General features: G+C 42.4%; 1 protein-coding gene across 1 annotated transcript in view; it reads left to right on the forward strand.

The window, feature by feature from the left end:
- The first annotated feature begins 1753 nt into the window (after positions 1 to 1753).
- The window catches only part of PPT1 (palmitoyl-protein thioesterase 1), a 31911-nt gene continuing 15638 nt past the window's right edge, over positions 1754 to 18026 (forward strand). The window contains exons 1-5 of the mRNA XM_017507966.2: positions 1754 to 2317; positions 6632 to 6741; positions 6967 to 7094; positions 7744 to 7814; positions 9615 to 9717. Of these exons, the coding sequence (XP_017363455.1) occupies positions 2194 to 2317; positions 6632 to 6741; positions 6967 to 7094; positions 7744 to 7814; positions 9615 to 9717 (536 nt within the window). The 5' untranslated portion in view covers positions 1754 to 2193. The remainder of the gene's footprint in view (positions 2318 to 6631; positions 6742 to 6966; positions 7095 to 7743; positions 7815 to 9614; positions 9718 to 18026) is intronic.

An 18026-nucleotide genomic window follows, 5' to 3' on the forward strand; every position in this document is an offset into this window, starting at 1 on the left:
GCCTCCCAAAGTGCTGGGATTACAGGCTTGAGCCACCGCGCCCGGCAAGTCTTTTTTTTTCTTATTTATTTATTTATTTTTTAAAGATGGGGTTTCATCATGATGGCCAGGCTGGTCTTGAATTCCTGACCTCAAGTGATCCACCCACTTCAGCCCCCCAAAGTGTTAGGATTACAGGCGTGAGCCACTGCTCCCAGCACATTTGTAAGTCTTAAATTAAAAGAAAATGCTTATACAATAAGCTTATTTTTCTTAAAGCAAAACTGTATTCTGCATCATATAATGCTTTATGATTCTGCTTTTTTTTGAGACGAATTTTTGCTTTTGTTGCCCAGACTGGAGTGCAGTGGCTCCATCTTGGCTTACTGCAACCTTTGCCTTCCAGGTTCAAGTGATTCTCCTGCCTTGGCCTCCTTAGCTGGAATTACAGGTGCCTGTCACCAAGCCCAGCTAATTTTCTGTGTTTTTAGTAGAAATGTGTTTTATCATGTTGGCCAGGCTGGTCTTGAACTCCTGATCTCAGGTGATCCACCCACCTGGGCCTCCCAACCCAATTCTGCATTTTAATAGACTTTTCAGCTAACAACTAACCACTAGTCCCAACAGCATTGAATAGAAGGGTTTCCCATGGGTGTGTAATCAACTTTTCTTTTGCAATATATTAAGGACATTTTTCATGTCACTTTGTGTAAATTTCCCACATTTTTGTTTTTTGAGAGAGACAGGGTCTCACTCTGTTGCCCAGTGGGTAGTGCAATGGAGAGATCATAGCTCAATGTAGCCTCAAATTCTTGGACTCAAGTGATCCTCCCACCTCGGCCTCCCCAGTAGCTAGGACTATAGCCACATACCACCACGCCTGGCTAATTAAAAAAAAAAAATTTTTTTTTTTTAAAAAGAGAATTAAAATTATTTATAATTTTTTTTTTTTTTTTTTTTTTTTTTTTTTTTTTGAGATGTAGTTTCACTCTTGTCACCCAGGCTAGAGTGCAATGGCATGATCTCAGCTAACTGCAACCTCCACCTCCCGGTTCAAGTGATTCTCCTGCCTCAGCCTTCCGAGAAGCTGGGATTACAGGCATGCACCACCATGCCCAGCTGATTTTTGTATTTTTAGTAGAGATGGGGTTTCTCCATGTTGGTCAGGCTGGTCTCAAACTCCCAACCTCAGGTGATCCACCCACCTCAGTCTCCCAAAGTGCTGGGATTACAGGCGTGAGCCACTGTGCCCTGCCCTGTACTTGCTTTCTATAAAACTGGCCTCATATTATTCCACTGCATAGTGGATACCCTCTAATTTCTTTACAAATTCCCTATTTAAACCTTTTTTTTTTTTTTTTGATGTTTTGTCGAAAAAAACTTGAGCAGGGAACTGAGATTATGAAGGTGGATTGAGAGATGAATCTGGCAATAGAGCATAAAATGGATTGGAGAGAATGGAAAAAGGGAAATTGTTGATGAGAGACTCTTGAAGTAATCCAGCTGAGATTAGACCAGGAAGTGGTCATGGGTTTTTCCCCTCACTCTTATGCATCCAACATATGCTTTCCGTCCGTTTTGAAGTCCCGACATTTCTAGAAAATGCAGTTATCTTTCTCTTGTCTACCTTAGCTCATCTCAGTCCTGAATTTCATCTTTGCTTGTTGAAATTCTACCTTTCCTTGAAGATCCAGAAGGAACCCCACACCCTGCCATGACTGGTTCTGGCTGGGAACTTGTCCCTCCTTCCTTTCTTCCTCCCACATAGCATGTTTCTTCCAAAGCAGTACAGGGCAGTGGTGAAGAGCAACGATTTTGGATCCACCAATGTGCTATCTCCGTGACCTTGGGCACCTTACTCAGTGGTAGTTCTCAGTGCCTCAGTGTCCTCACCTGTCAGAGGGGGAGAAGTGCATACAGCGTTGTTATGAGGATTGAATCAGTTAAAAGTTGTAAGAACAGTGTCTGAGAGCATCTGATCAGCTCTGAATAAATGTTAGCAATTGTTTTGATTCACCGCAGAGGGCGGTCTACGAGAGCGCAGAGCCCCACTCAGCCAGCGGGGCCTGGCGGGGGGCCTGTCTCACTGAAAGCTCCAGGGCGGGGATGCGTAGGAGATGCGCAGAATGCGGTCAGCAATAGGCGGGGCCACGCCCAGGCGCGCGGAGCGCTGTTCCAGGAGTCGCGCGCTCGCGGTCATGTGACACAGTGAAGATGGCGTCGCCCGGCTGCCTGTGGCTCTTGGCTGTCGCTCTCCTGCCATGGACCTGCGCTGCATGGGTGTTGCAGCATCTGGACCCGCCGGTGCCGCTGCCGTTGGTGATCTGGCATGGGATGGGTGAGTGAGTGAGAAGTTTGAAAGGGTTTGGCGACTCTCTCTCCTCCTAGCCTGGGTTCGCATCTGCAAAATGCGGGTATGGAGGACGAGGACCTGGACCCACAGCACGAGGCAGGCACGACATTTTAGGATTTGAAGGGCTACTCTGAGTTGGAAAGAGAGAAGGGGAAGGAGCCGTCCTTTGTCGAGTTCTTAGAGAGAGCCTCGCATAGCGTTGAGGTTTTACATGCTGTTCTTGATTAATTTTCACAGTAGTGGTGTCAGGATGTCGCATCTTGCACTTGGTCAGGCTAGGTAAACTGCGGCCGGCTATATGACTGGTGCATCTACCCTTTTATTTATTACTTCACACACTGAACAGAGATTTGTTAGGTACCTACATTTCATTTACAAGTTGAGTATCCCGTATCTGAAATGCTGGGGACTGGAAGTATTTCAGATTTTTAAAAAAAACATTTGCATATATACAACAAGATATCTTGGGGTTGGGACCCAAGTGTGAACATGAAATTCATTTATTTTTTTATATACACCTTATACTCATAGTTGGAAGGTAATTTTATGCAATATTTAAAATAATCTTGTGTAACCCATTACATGAGATCGAGTGTGGAATTTTCCACTTGTGGCATCATGTCTGGGCAGAAAAACTTTCAGATTTTGGATTCGCATTTTCAGATTGGGATGCTTAAGACTCATTTAACACAGTTATTGAGTACCTACTCAGTAACTGTGCTGAGGATACAGTAATGAACTAAACAGACTAAATTCTTTGTTCTTTTGGAACTCACTCTCCAGTGAGAGAAGCAGATTATAAAGAAATTAAGAAGTAAAAAAATATATCAAATGATGATAGCGCAATGGAGAAAAATATAGCAGGGTTTAGGGTAAAGACTGGAGGTGAGGGCTTATACTTTTATAAAGTAAAGTTGGGAAAGAATTCACTGAGAAAGTGACATCTGAGTATACACCTGAGGTGGATAAGGACAGTTGCCACTTGGCTATCTGGTAGGAGGAACAGTAAATGGAAAAGCCCTGATGTGGAAGTATGTCTGGTGTGTTCAAGGAACTGCATGCAGATCAGTAAGGCTGGAAATGAGTGAGTAAGGGGAAGAAGTTAGTTTAGGTTGGAGGGGAGGGGCAGGTACAGATGTTATTGGCCCTGGTAAGACTACTGCAGGGACTTTGGCTAGAGTGTCATGGGGAACTTTTTGAGCAGATGAGTGACATGATCTGATGCATTTTAAAAGATTCACTTTAGTTGCTGTATTGAGAATAGATCGTAGGGAGTCATGCATAGTCACAGGGAGACAGGTTAGGTAACTATTGCAAAAATTTTTCTTTTTTTTGAGACAGGGTCTCACACTGTTGCCTGGGCTGGAGTGCAATGGCACGATCTTGGCTCACTGCAACCTCCACTTCCTGTGTTCATGCGATTCTCCTGCCTCAGCCTCCCAAGTAGCTGGGATTACAGGCGCACACCACCACACCCAGCTAAGTTTTTGTATTTTCAGTTGAGACGGGGTTTCACTATGTTGGCCAGACTGATCTCCAACTCCTGACCTCGTGATCTGCCCGCCTTGGCTTCCCACAGTGCTGGGATTACAGGCGTGAGCCACTGCACCTGGCCTATTGCAATAATTTAAACAAGAGATGATGATGGCTTGGAACTGTAGAGTAACAATAGAGGTGTTGAGAAGTGGTCAAAGTTTGAATAGATTTTGAAGGTAGAAGTATAGGATTTGCTAACAGATCAGACTTGGAATAAGAGAGAAAGAAAGGAGCCAAAGATGACTCCATAGGTTTTGGCCTGGACAATTGGAAGGGTAAAGTTTTCATTTTACCAAGATAGGGGAGCCTGTAGGTCAAGCTGACTTAGGGTGGGGGAAAGATCAAAAGTCTACTTTTGGGCTTACTAAACTTGAGATCCTCATGAGGCATCCAGGAGATGTTGTAGAGGCATTTGGAGTGTGGAGTCTAGGACAGAGATACAGGCTGGAGATTTAAGTAGGGAGTCTTTGGATTTAGCTAGTAATGAAAGCCTAGGGACTGGGTGAGATCACGGAGGGAATGAGTGTACACAGAGGACTGAGCCCTGAGGCACTCCATTGCATTTGGAGGTAGAGGAAATGAGGAGAAACTAGCAAAGGAGACTGTGACAGAACAACCAGTGAAGTGAAGGGGAGTCTGGAAAGTGCAGTGTCCTTGAAGCCAAGTGAAGAAAATGTTTCAGGAGGAGGGGCATGATCAACTGTATCAAATGTTTATAGGTCAAGGAAGATAAAGGCTGACATCTGATTATTGGATTTAGCAATATAAAGATGATTAATAATCTTGACAAAAGTAGTTTTGGAAGAGTGGTGAGAGTGAGAGCTTTATTGGGATGGGTTACAGAAAAATATTCAGAGTAATTAGAGTCAGCAAATATAGACAAACTGTTTCAAGGCTCTGCACCAGGCCCTGGGGCTACTACAGCAGGGTTAAAAGAGGACACAAGATAGGAGCTTTGTGCTTTCCCAGAGCTCACAGTCAGTTACAGGGAAGGCAGAGGCAGTTAAGAAACCTACAATTACAGCTCAGCATGGAGAACGTTGTTTTGAGGGAAATAAAAGGAATAGACATTTCTCTAGGCAATAGCCTTTCCTTCTTCTAAAATTGGTTCTTAAGTTTTCTTGCAGGTTGAAAATGGGATGAGTAAGTTCAAAATGGGAAATGATCTCAGTCCACTTCTCCTACTCAGTAGCCAGTTTGCTTCCTGTTCCTAGTTCTGGTTCCTTGAAATAGAAGAAGTAACAAGTCTGGAAGTAGGTGAGGAGGCTCCTGAAGTGCAAATTTAAGGCAGCACTCACTCTCAAGTTCAGTGTTAGCACTGAAATGAACTTGAGATTGAGTGAATGAGTGCCTCCTTAAATTTTGCGCCTTAGAGCAGGGCACCCTGACTCCTTGGGTGGGTCTGTGATCTGTTAGGAACTGGGCCACCATGCTTGGCCTATATGGAAAATTTTTTTTTTTTTTTTTTTTTTTTNTTTTTGAGGTGGAACCTTGCTCTGTTGCTCAGGCTGGAGTGCAGTGGCATGATCTCATCTCACTAAAACCTTCACCTTTCAGGTTCAAGTGATTCTTCTGCTTCAGCCCCCTTGAGTAGCTGCGACTACAGGTGTGCACCACCACACCCTGGCTAATTTTTGTATTTTTAATAGAGATGGGGTCTAAACATGTTGGCCAGGCTGGTCTCAAACTCCTGACCTCAAGTGATCTGCCCACCTTGGCTTCCCAAAGTGCTGGGATTATAGACGTGAGCAACGGCACCCAGCTCCTGTATGGACTTTTGAAGCTTATTAATTGATGAACAGGAGCTAAGCAAAAAATGTTCTTTCTTGTATTTTTAAAAATTGAGGTGAAAATTCATATAAAGTTTACCATTTTGAATCGTACAATTCAGTGGCATTTAATATATTTGCAATTTTTATTTATTTATTTTTTTGAGACGAAATCTCACACTGTTGCCCAGACTGGAGTACAGTGAAGTGATCTCAGCTCACTGTAACCTCTGCTTCCTGGGTTGAAGGGATTCTCCTGCCTCAGCCTCCTGAGTAGCTGGGATTACAGGCGTGTGCTGCCACGCCCAGCTAATTTTTGTATTTTTAGTAGAGATGGGGTTTCACCATGTTGGTCAGACTGGTCTCGAACTGCTGACCGCATGACCTGCCTGCCTTGGCCTCCCAAAGTACTGAGATTGCAGGCGTGAGCCACAGCGCCCGGCCTGTGTATTTGCAGTGTTGTGCAACTAAAACTTCTCTCATTTTCAGCGCCCCAGAAAAACACTCATACCCATTAAGTAATCCCTATTTCCCCCTCCTACTACTTCTTGATAATCTCTAACCTACTTTTCTGTCTCTCAGTGGATTTGCCTATTTATTTATGATATAAAAGGAATCATACATTATGTGACCTTTTGAGTCTGGCTTATTTCACTTAGCATAATGTATCTCATTGTGGTTTTGGTTTGCATTTCACATGCTTTTCACATGCTTGTTGTTAATCATTTGTATATCTTCTTTGAAAAATACCTTTTTAAGTCCTTTTACTATTTTTAAATTAGGTTATCTTTTTGTTGAGTTGTAAATAAGTTATAAGTTCCTTGTATATTCTGGATATTAAGCGCTTATTGGATAAATGTTTTGCAAATATTTTCTTCCATTCTGTACATTGTCTTCACATTCTTGATAATGCTCTTTGAGCCCTCAAAGTTTTTAAACAATAAATAATGATGTTTTGACTCATGAGTTTCCATCATTGTTTTTTGTTGGCTAGGAGACAGCTGTTGCAATCCCTTAAGCATGGGTGCTGTTAAAAAAATGGTTGAGAAGAAAATACCTGGAATTTACGTCTTGTCTTTAGAGATTGGGAAGACCCTGTTGGAGGTAAGGTGCTTCACAGCTGTTTCTTTGAAGGGTTGTTGACTGATATCATAGCATATACTGTTAAAATGCTTTGCTTTGTGTTTTTAGCAGCAAATCATACAATGATGCTTTCACCCTTGAGTGGCTCACATGAGGATACCAACCTAAGCGAGTTTACCTCTTAAAGAAGATGCCAGTGGTTTTTTTCAGTCCCATCCTGTCACTTCTCTCTGGCTTCTTTTTTAGGATGTGGAGAACAGCTTCTTCTTGAATGTCAATTCCCAAGTAACAACAGTATGTCAGATACTTGCTAAGGATCCTAAATTGCAGCAAGGCTACAATGCTATGGGATTCTCCCAGGGAGGCCAATTTCTGTAAGTTCCTTTTTGTTATATTGTATGACTTACATGGAATTGATTTTTTTTTTCTTTTATTCAGATGAATTCATTCCTCCAGTTCTTTCAAGATTCTCACCTATTTTGGAAGGGAAGTTTCCTAAAACGTTCCCATGTAAGAAGCTTTATGGAACTTAATTTCTTTTCTTTCCTTTTTTTTTTTGAGATGGAGTTTCGCTCTTGTTGCCCTGGCTAGAGTGCAGTGGCGTGACCTCAGCTCACTGCAACCTCCACCTTCTGGGTTCAAGCAATTCTCCTGCCTCAGTCTCCTGAGTAGCTGGGACTACAGGCACCTGCCACCACACCCAGCTAATTTTTTTGTATTTTTAGTAGAGATGGGGTTTCACCATGTTGGACAGGCTGGTCTCAAACTCCTTACCCCAAGTGATCCACCTGCCTTGGCTTCCCAAAGTGCTGGGATTACAGATGTGAGCCACCACACCCAGCTGGAACTTAATTTATTTTACATGAAAGTTGAAAGATTTGTGTTTGCCCATATCAGAGGAAAATCCTGAAACTCTGTGGATTTGGGGAACCACAGAGGATGAGTAGCTTAATCTGTGAAGCTGATTGTGAATGATAGATTTCCATCTGACAGTCGGAGCTAAAACCCTCTTTTATTCCATAGGAGGGCAGTGGCTCAGAGATGCCCTTCACCTCGCATGATCAATCTGATCTCGATTGGGGGACAACACCAAGGTAACTTCAGCCTCTGCTTCCTTTTTTCTCTAACCCACGTGACCACCTGATTTTTAAAAATCTAGGAACTGTATTTGCACAAGACATCAGCCATCCTTGCAAAATCCTGTTTCTATAGCTTTTAACAAATTAACCAGCATTGATGGAGACATAGGAAGAGACTTAGGATTTTAGAGGCCTGGATCACTAGGTTGGCATCTACTTCTCTCCAATTTCATTGACATGAGTTCATGGAAGTGAGATGTTATAACCACAGGGCAGGTGGTGCTTGAGGAGCTAGGAAAATTGAGTGACCTTTCCTGTTCTCTGACTTGGTGATATCCTTTTGAATTTAGGTTTAGGCAAAGAATGGTGTGTAAGCTTTTGTCTATAAATTTAAACCCTTTGAGAAACAGCAGGTTTTCTATTTAGGTAGAATTACATACTTTTGAGGAAAGATGTGTCTTTAGAATGGAATTTCATCTCTGCTGTGATGGGTGTAGTTATTAGCTGGTATAGTGTGGGAGCAGAATGAGTCTGTATAATCAGGAAACCTGGATTCACCCAATTAACTGTTACTCATAGGCAAGTAATTTGATATCTTAGGTTATACTCACAGATGGAGGAAACCAAAATATGGCCCTGCCTGTCTTATGGGAATTTTTCAGAGGATAAAGTAAAATAATAGGCAGGAAAATACTTGTTAAAAGTATAAGGATTATATAAAAGCAAGTTGGTAAAAATGGCTTTATTATTCATTCATTTAACAAATATTTATTAAAAACCTATTATGTGCCAGGAACAAGACAGACAAGGTCCTTGCCTTCATAAAATATATGTATATACACACATATATGCACATACATACATAGACATATATATGTATACACACACACACACATATATATATGTCTATATACACACACACACATATATATATGTCTATATACACACACACACACACACACACACACACATATATATATATATATATATATATATGTTAGAGTGGAGGATAGCTGGGTACGTGGTGGTGCATTCCTGTAGTCCCTGCTACTTGGAAGGCTGAGGGTGGAGGATCATTTGAGGCCAGGAGTTTGAAGTATTGTGCTGTGCTATAATTGTGCCTGTGAATAGCTACTGCACTTCGGCCTGGACAACATAGCAAGCCCCAGTCTCTTGGAAAAACAACAACAACAACAGAATACTGTTTGACGGACACACTGGTGGGGTAGTGCATAAAGGAGTGGGCTCTGGAGCCAGACTGCCTGTATTTGAGTCCTGGTTTATCACTTATGGTCTAAACTTGGACAAGGTATTCAGTTTTACAGTTTTCTATCTGTGACATAGGGCAAATAATGATGTCTACTCCACAGGGTGCTTGTGAGGATTAAACTTCTTATTGCCAATATATGCTTAGAACTATTCGTGATACTCAAAACAGTGTTATTGATGAGGATGCTCAGGGTGAAGTCTAACTGGGGAAAGGGAAGGAAATGGGGCTGGGTACTATTTGAGATAAGGTGGTCAGATATGACTTGCCAGGACGAAGACCTGAGACATGAGAATGAGTCCAACCATGTGATACAGCACATCCTCCAGGGATGAGTAGGTGCGAAGGTCCTTAGGCAGGAAAGAGTGTAGTAGCACCAGGAGGAAGCTGGTGATAGTGTTAGTTCTCTGCACTTTATTTTGATGAGGAATAAATGAATGAAATCAGAGTTTGGACCTGTTTGTTTTGTTTCTCACAGTGCCTTGTGCATAGTAGGTATTTGATACATGATTATTGGAGGAATGAATATTTGTCATCTACCGCTGTAGGTGTTTTTGGACTCCCTCGATGTCCAGGAGAGAGCTCACACATCTGCGACTTCATCAGAAAAACACTGAATGCTGGGGCTTACTCCAAAGTTGTTCAAGAACGGTATGTATGGTTAACTGAAAAGATTACAGACCTGTCACCGTGTGAAAATATCCTGCTGACTTTCATGCTAACAGTGATTCCAGCAGTAGTTGCTTGTGGTATTTAAATGAGATCTTTTTGTATTATCTGCTCAGTTTCATTGTAAACCTAAACTTGCTCCAAAAAGTCTATTAATTAAAAAACAAAGAAAAACAAGGGCATTTTTCTATGTAAGAAGACTGTACTTGTAACAGAATAAATTTCCATCCTTAAAAAACGAACAGAAAGCCTTTAGAAAGTACTAAGCTGAAGGAATTATTATTGGTATTTAGAGGACAGATTCTTTATGTTATTAGCTATTCCTATATAACTGTACCCGACTACTCAAACTCAAATGTATTTGGGTAGTTAGCATGGCCAGCCTGACACAGTGGCTCCCGCCTGTAATGTCAACTCTTTGAGAGGCCAAGCCAGGAGGATTGCTTAGAGTCAGAAGTTCACAACCCATCTGAGCAACATAGTGTGACCCTTGTCTCTATTAAAATCAATTTTTTTTAAAAAAGGGTGCAGAATTACTTTTGGAGTGTATTCTTGTTTAATTGTTTACAAACTTATTTGTGCATCAGAACCACTGGAAATTCATTAAAAATGGATTCCTAGGCTCTATCCTTAGAAGTTGTGACTGGGGGTCTGGAGTACTCTAGATGATAGCTGGAGTTTGGGATCAACTAATATCCTGTGGGTTTTCCAAGTGCCTCATTCTTGTCAAATAGCAACTTTTCATTATCCTTGAAGCCATTTTCCATGATACAGCCTTGTGACTGACTCATGTTGGAACAACCTACAGCTTGCTGTCTTTTCTCGTCCCACCCATTGGCGACACACATAGCCACAAAGCTGTTTTGAGTCAAAAGTGCCACCTAATGGTTATTACAAAAAACTAAGATACTCTGTATCTCTTACCTCCTTTTTTTGCCCTGAGGCCGCACCAAGCTTTCCCCTTTGCCTGGTTTAATTGGTTGCGACTAACCACAACCTAATTATTTATATTCTACATATTCTCTGTTCTCATGGATTTGCATGGTGTTTAAACTTCATTCTTCCTCCTTTACTCTTTATTCTCAGTCTTGCTCAGTTGCCCCCAAAAAGCCTATACTTTTCTTTCTTTCTATTTCTTTATTCTGTGAACCAAAACAACCCTTGATCGGAATTCTGTTAGTGATGCCAAGTAAGCAGCCCGTGGGAGGTGACAAAGGACACCTAAATACTGATTAGGGCAGGGTGCGGTGGCTCATGCCTATAATCCTAGCACTTTGGAAGGTGTTGGTGGGCAGATCACTTGAGGCCAGGAGTTCGAGACCAGCCTGGCCAACATGGCAAAACCCTGTCTCCAGTAAAAATACAAAAATTAGCCGGGCATGGTGGTGCACACCTCTAGTCCCAGCTACTTGGGAGGCTGAGGCTGGAGCATCGCTTGCATCCAGGAAGTGGAGATTGTAGTGAGCTGAAATCATATCACTGCACCCCAACCTAGGCAACAGAGTGAGACTCTTTCTCAAAAGAAAAAAACCATACTAATTAAAAATGGTAGATTGACGTGTTTATCTTCACTTCCTCCTTAAACTTTAATGAAGTGGTAGCAGAATAATAAAAAGTGATAAACCCACAAGGGCAGAGAGAACAGGGAGAGAGGATATAAAAGATCACAAAAGACCGCGATATGGGCCAGGCGCGGTGGCTCACGCCTGTAATCCCAGCACTTTGGGAGGCCGAGGCGGGTGGATCACGAGGTCAAGAGATCGAGACCATCCTGGTCAACATGGTGAAACCCCGTCTCTACTAAAAATACAAAAATTCAGCTGGGCATGGTGGCGTGTGCCTGTAATCCCAGCTACTCAGGAGGCTGAGGCAGGAGAATTGCCTGAACCCAGGAGGCGGAGGTTGCGGTGAGCCGAGATCGCGCCATTGCACTCCAGCCTGGGTAACAAGAGTGAAACTCCGTCTCAAAAAAAAAAAAGACCGCAATATGTTTTTGAAAGCAAGCAAACAGATGAATAAGTGTGAGAACTGTTTTAGCAGAGCAGATGGTGAAGGCTTAAAGCAACAAAGAGAAATCATTTTTTCTTTGTGATACTGTCCCAGGTTGCCCTGGTTTAAGGGAGGATTCTATTCTGTTGCAAGAAGGCAACCATATCAAGCCAAAGTAAATTTTAAAAGAAAGTAATACTGTTTTGGTGCCTAAGGCCTCATAGGTCCTGGAATCAAGAATTGGGAGCCATGAGGAGCCAGGGTATTCTCCCTCCAGTGCCATTGTTGTTTCTCTCTCTCTGTCACTGCTTCTTTCTCTCCTTGCAGACTAGCTTCCCCTGCCACCCACATGATAGAAGATGGCCTTGCACAACTTCCAAGTGTTTCATTTTCTGTTAGGAGATTATCTCAGTCTGAGGCTAGAATCTCTTTGTTCTGATTCAGATTATTCGAGAAGGGACCATGCCCCAGCTCAGGTGAGGTGTCTGCCTCTGCTCTCATTAGTTGTGGCCAGAGAAATGAGACCACACGTACCAACCATACCCACCTCCCTGTAAACCAGTAGGCGGGGCAGGAAGAGTGCAGGAGTGACTTGGGCAGAAACCCCAAAAAAGTCTCCCACATTCTTCAGATCACTTAACCTCTGCAAAGCAAATGTGATATCCTAATATGCACAGTAACACTGGCCTGGCATGGTGGGGGCAATGAAGAATGGTGTAACAGTTCTTTTTCTCATTTCTGAATGTAAAATCTACCCTCTAGTTCCCTTTTGCCTTTGCAAATGCTGTCAGCCCTTCCTGGCCTTCTCTTTCCTCCAGTTTGCTCCCTGCCATCCCCGGCCCCATGCTCTACCCTCCCACCCCTATCCTCCCTGCCACATATTTCAGTGTTGCCCTGGCCTTGGCCTCCATCTTCTCCTGTACCAGCTCAGGGGAAGCTAGAGCTTTCCTGTTAAATTTTCATAGCAACTGGCCCTCCCCGGGTCTGCTCTGGGTGCCGCTCCCAGTTTGCACCCCACTCACAGTTGATCTCAGAGTGCTTTTCCTCAGTTGTCCAGTTTGCCTCATGTCTTTGCCCTCAGCTGACGAATTTGTAACTTTGTTTTCTGGAAGTATTGAGGCATCTACTCAGGCTCTCTCAGAGACTTTTCAACCATCCAGAAAAGTTAGAGAGTAATGTAATAAACTACAGGCATACCTTGGAGATACTGAGGATTCGGTTCTAGACCACCACGATAAAGCAAACATTGCAATAAAGCAAGTCACACAAATTTATTGGTTTCCCAGTGCATATAAAAGCTATGTTCACAGTATACTATAGTCTATTAAGTGTGTAGTAGCATTATGTCTTTAAAAAGTACATGCTTAATTAGAAAATACTTTATTGCTAAAAAATGCTAATGATCATTTGAATCTTCAACAAGTCATCTTTTTGCTGGTGGAGGGTCTTGCTTCGATGTTAATGGCTGCCAACTGATCAGGGTGGTGGTTGCTGAAGGTTGGGGTGACTGTGCTAATTTCTTAAAATGACACAATGATGAACTTTGTATCAGTTGATTCTTCCTTTCATGAAAGATTTCTTTGTAGCGTCTGATGTTATTTGGTAGCATTTTGCCCACAGTAGAACATCTTTCAGAACTGGAGTCAATCCTCAGACCCTGCCACTGCTTTTATATAAGCTTATGTCATATTTATTCTAAATCATTTGTTATCATTTTATCAGTGTTTACAGCATCTTCACTAGGAGTAGATTCCATCTCAAGAAGCCACTTTTTTGCTCATCCATAAGAAGCAATTCCTTGCCTGTTAGTTTTATGAGATTGCAGCGATTCAGTCACATCATCAGGTTCTAATTCTAGTTCTCTTGCTATTTCCACATTAGCAGTTACTTCCTCTATTGAAGTCTTGAATCCCTCAGCCTTTCATTGGAATCAACTTCTTTTAAACCCCTGTTAATGTTGATAATTTGACTTCTTCCTGTGAATTGTGAATTTTTGTTTGTTTGTTTTTGAGACAGAGTCTTACTCTTTTACCCAAGTTGGAGTGCAGTGGTGCCACCATGTCTCACTGGAGCCTCAGCCTCTCAGGCCCAAGTAATCCTCCCACTTCAGCCTCCTGAGCAGCTGCCACTACGGGTGTGAGCCACTACACCCCACTAATTTATTAATTTTTTACAGAGATGGGATCCCACTTATGTTGCCCAGGCTGGTCACAAACTCCTGGGCTCCACTGATCTTTCTTCCTCACCCTCCCAAAGTGCACGGCACCCAGCCTGTTAATGTTCTTAATGGCATTTAGAATGATAAATCCTTTCCATCAGGTTTTCCATTTACTTTGCCCAGATGCATCCAAGGAATCACTGTCTATGTAGCTACAACTTTATAAATGTATTTCTGAAATAATAAGACTTGAAAGTTGAAATTACTGCTTGATCCATGGGCTGTAGAATGGTGTGTTATAGCAGGCATGAAGACAACATTAATATCTTTGTACATCTCCTTTAGAGCTCTTGAGTGACCAGGTGCTTTTTAATGAGCTGTAATATATGTATATTTTAAGTTTGTTTTTAAACTTTTTTTAATTAAAAAAATATTTTTTGAGACAAGGTTGTGCTCTGTTGCCCAGACTAGAGTGCAGTGGTGTGATCACAGCTCACTGCAGCCTTCACCTCCTGGACTCAAGCCATCCTCCCACTTCAGCCTCCTGAGTAGCTAGGACTATAGGCATGCACCAACCGTGCCTGGCTAATTAAAAAAAGAATTTTCTTTTGTAGAGGTGGGGTCTTGCCCAAGCTAGTCTTGAACTCCTGGCCTCAAATGACCTTCCTGCCTTGGCCTCCCAAAGTGCTGGCATTGCAGGTATGAGCCACCATGCCCAGCTGAGCCATGATGTTTTGAAAAAAATCTTTTTTTCTGAGCAATAGGTCTCAGCAGTGGGCTTAAAATAGTCAGCAAACCTGCTGTCATCTAGGCTTTGTTGTTCCATTTCTAGAGCACAGGCAGAGTAGATTTAGTGTAGTTCTTAAGGGCCCTAGGATTTTAAAAATGGTAACTGAGCATTGGCTTCAACTTCAAGTGATCAGCTGCATTAGGCACTCACAAGAGAGTCAGCCTGTCGTTTGAAGTTTCGAAGCCAGGTATTGACTTCTCCTCTATGGCTGTGAAAGTCCTAGATGGCATCTTCTTCCAATATAAGACTGTTTCATCTACACTGAAAATTGGTTGTTTATGGTCACGACCTTCATCAAGTATCTTAGCTAGATCTCCGGGATAACTTACTGCAGCTTCTGCATCAGCACTTGCTGCTCCATCTTGCACTTTCATGTTATGGAGATGGCTTCTTTCCTTGAACCTTATAAACCAACCTCTGCTAGCTTCACACTTTTTTTTCTGCAGCTTCCTCACCTCTCTTCACCTCAGCCTTCATTGAATTGAAGAGAGCTAGGACATTGCTTTGGATTAGACTTTGGCTTAAGGGAATGTTGTGGCTGGTTTGATCCTCTATTCAGACCACTCAGATTTTCTCCATATCAGCAATAAGACTGTTTTGCTTATTATTTGTGTGTTCACTGAAGTAGTACTTCTAATTTTCCTCAAGAACTTTTCTTTTGCACTTACTGCTTGGCTGTTTGGCGCACAAGGCCTAGCTGCAGCGTATTCTTGGTTTTCCACGTATCCTCCTCACTACACTCAATCTTTTGTAGCTTTTGATTTTAAGTGAGAGATGTGTGGCTTTTCTTTCGCTTGAACACTTAGAGGCCGTTGTGGGGTTATTAATTGGCCTAATTTCAGTATTGTTGTGTCTCATGGAATAGGGAGGCCCAAGGAGAGGGAGAGAGTTGGGGAATAACTGGTTGGTAGAGCAGAGAACACACACATGTGTCAATTAAGTTCTCCATCTGTTTGCGGTGCCCCAAAACAATTACAATGGTAACATCAAAGGTCACTGATCAAAATTGCCATAAAATATAGACTAGTAATGAAACGTTTAAAACATTGTGCAAATTAGGCCGGGCGCGGTGGCTCACGCCTGTAATCCCAGCACTTTGGGAGGCCGAGGCGGGTGGATCACGAGGTCAAGAGATCGAGACCATCCTGGTCAACATGGTGAAACCCCGTCTCTACTAAAAATACAAAAAATTAGCTGGGCATGGTGGCGCGCGCCTGTAATCCCAGCTACTCAGGAGGCTGAGGCAGGAGAATTGCCTGAACCCAGGAGGCGGAGGTTGCAGTGAGCCGAGATCGTGCCATTGCACTCCAGCTTGGGTAACAAGAGCAAAACTCCATCTCAAAAAAAAAAAAAAAAAAAACATTGTGCAAATTAACAAAATGTGACACAGAGACATGAAGTGAGCACATGTAGTTAGAAAAATAATGTTAATAGATTTGCTCAACACAGTGGTCACAAACTTCAATTTGTAAAAAAACACAGTGTCTGAGAAGCATAATATTACACAGCAAAATAAGGCAAAGTTCATTTAAACAAGGTTTGCCTATACTAAGTAGGTAGGTCCTAGAACTAATATTTTATCATATTTACCTGGGAGTTTTTTTGGGGTGGGATATGGAGTCTTGCTCTGTCACCCAGGCAAGTGCAGTGGCACAATCCCGGCTCACTGCAACCTCCGCCTCCTGGGTTCAAGCAATTCTACTGCCTCAGCCTCCCGAGTAGCTGGGATTACAAGCATGCACCACCACGCCTGGCTAATTTTTGTGTTTTCAGTAGGGACGGGGTTTTGCCACGTTGGCCAGGTTGGTCTCGAACTTCTGACCTCAGACAAACCACCTGCCTCGGCCTCCCAAAGTGCTAGGATTACAGGCGTGAGCCACCGCGCCCACCTGCAAGAACTGAAACATTTCAGATAAAATCAAATTCTTAAACTTATCCCTTGCAGATCCCATTCTCTGCTGTCTCTCTAAAATTACCATCAAAAAATTGGGAAAATTGTTTCTGTTTATTAAAAAATGTTACTGTTATGGCGTGGTGCAGTGGCTCATGCCTAGAATCTCAGCACTTTGGAAGGCAGGCAGATTACTTGAACTCAGGAGTTTGAGACCAGCCTGAACAACGTGGCAAAACCCCCTCTTCACAAAAAAATACAAAAAATTAGCGGGTCATGGTGGCGCACACCTATAGTCCCAGCTACCCTGGAGGCTGAGTTGGGAGGATCACCTGAGCCTGGGAGGTGGAGGTTGCAGTGAGCCAGGATAGTGCCACTCACTGCACTCCAGCCTGGGTGACAGAGTGAGACCCTGTCTCAAAAAAGAAAAAAACAACAACAGCAACCAATTACTATTAGATATGTACATATTCATAATCAACATAGTATTATTTTTCATACTTAGATTTTTATATAATGTATACCTTGTGCATTTTACTCTGCAGATTATTTTTTCACTCATTATGTTTTTCAGATCTGTGTAGTTACTTACACATCTAGTTCATTCATCTTCCATGTCACTTGGCATTCTGTCCTATGACTACACCACAGTTGGTTAATCCCCACGTTGCAGACATTTCAGCACTTCCAGTTTCTCAATGTAGCAAACAGTTTGCAGTGAACATCCATGGACAAGAATTTGTCTACTAAGAAAATTCACATCATAGGCGCTATCGGTATTAAATACTTTGGGGGAAGTTATATCTCTGCCTCAGTTTCATCATCTGTAAAATAGGGCAATAATTTTAGGGTAGTAATCTACAATAGGCTGTAGAGATTAGATGAGATAATAGGCATACAGTGCTGAGAACAATACCTTGAAAACACTCGCTCTGTGTTAGCTGCTATTATTTCAGTAATTATTAGTATATGCATTTTCAGTTTTACTTGATATTGCCAAAGTGACTGTACCAGTTTATATTCACACCAAGAGTATGAGAGTTCCATTTTTCTCCATTCTTACTAACTTTTGATCCTATGTCTTTTAAATGTTTTGCCAGTCAAATGCATGTAGAACGGTTACACATCCTAATCTGCATGTGTTGATTATCAGTCAGGTTGAGCATCTGTTCAAGGTTTTTAGCCACTCAGGTTTCTCCTTCTCTTTCTGTGAATTGCTTCTATATAGCCCTTGCCTATTTTTCTTTTGGAGGGTTTGTCTTTTTCTCATTGGTTTGTATTGCATGCACACACACATTTTCTATAGTAAGACTTTGTTAGATCTATCTGTTGCACTTACCTTCTCCTAGTCTGATATATCTTCTTTTTTTTTTTTTTTTTTTGGCGGAGTCTCACTCTTTCACCTAAGCTGTAGTGCAGGGGTGTGATCTCGGCTCACTGCCACCTCCACCTCCTGGGTTCCA

This window comes from Cebus imitator, unplaced genomic scaffold (assembly GCF_001604975.1).
Source record: "Cebus imitator isolate Cc_AM_T3 unplaced genomic scaffold, Cebus_imitator-1.0 Scaffold385, whole genome shotgun sequence".
NCBI lineage: Eukaryota > Metazoa > Chordata > Mammalia > Primates > Cebidae > Cebus > Cebus imitator.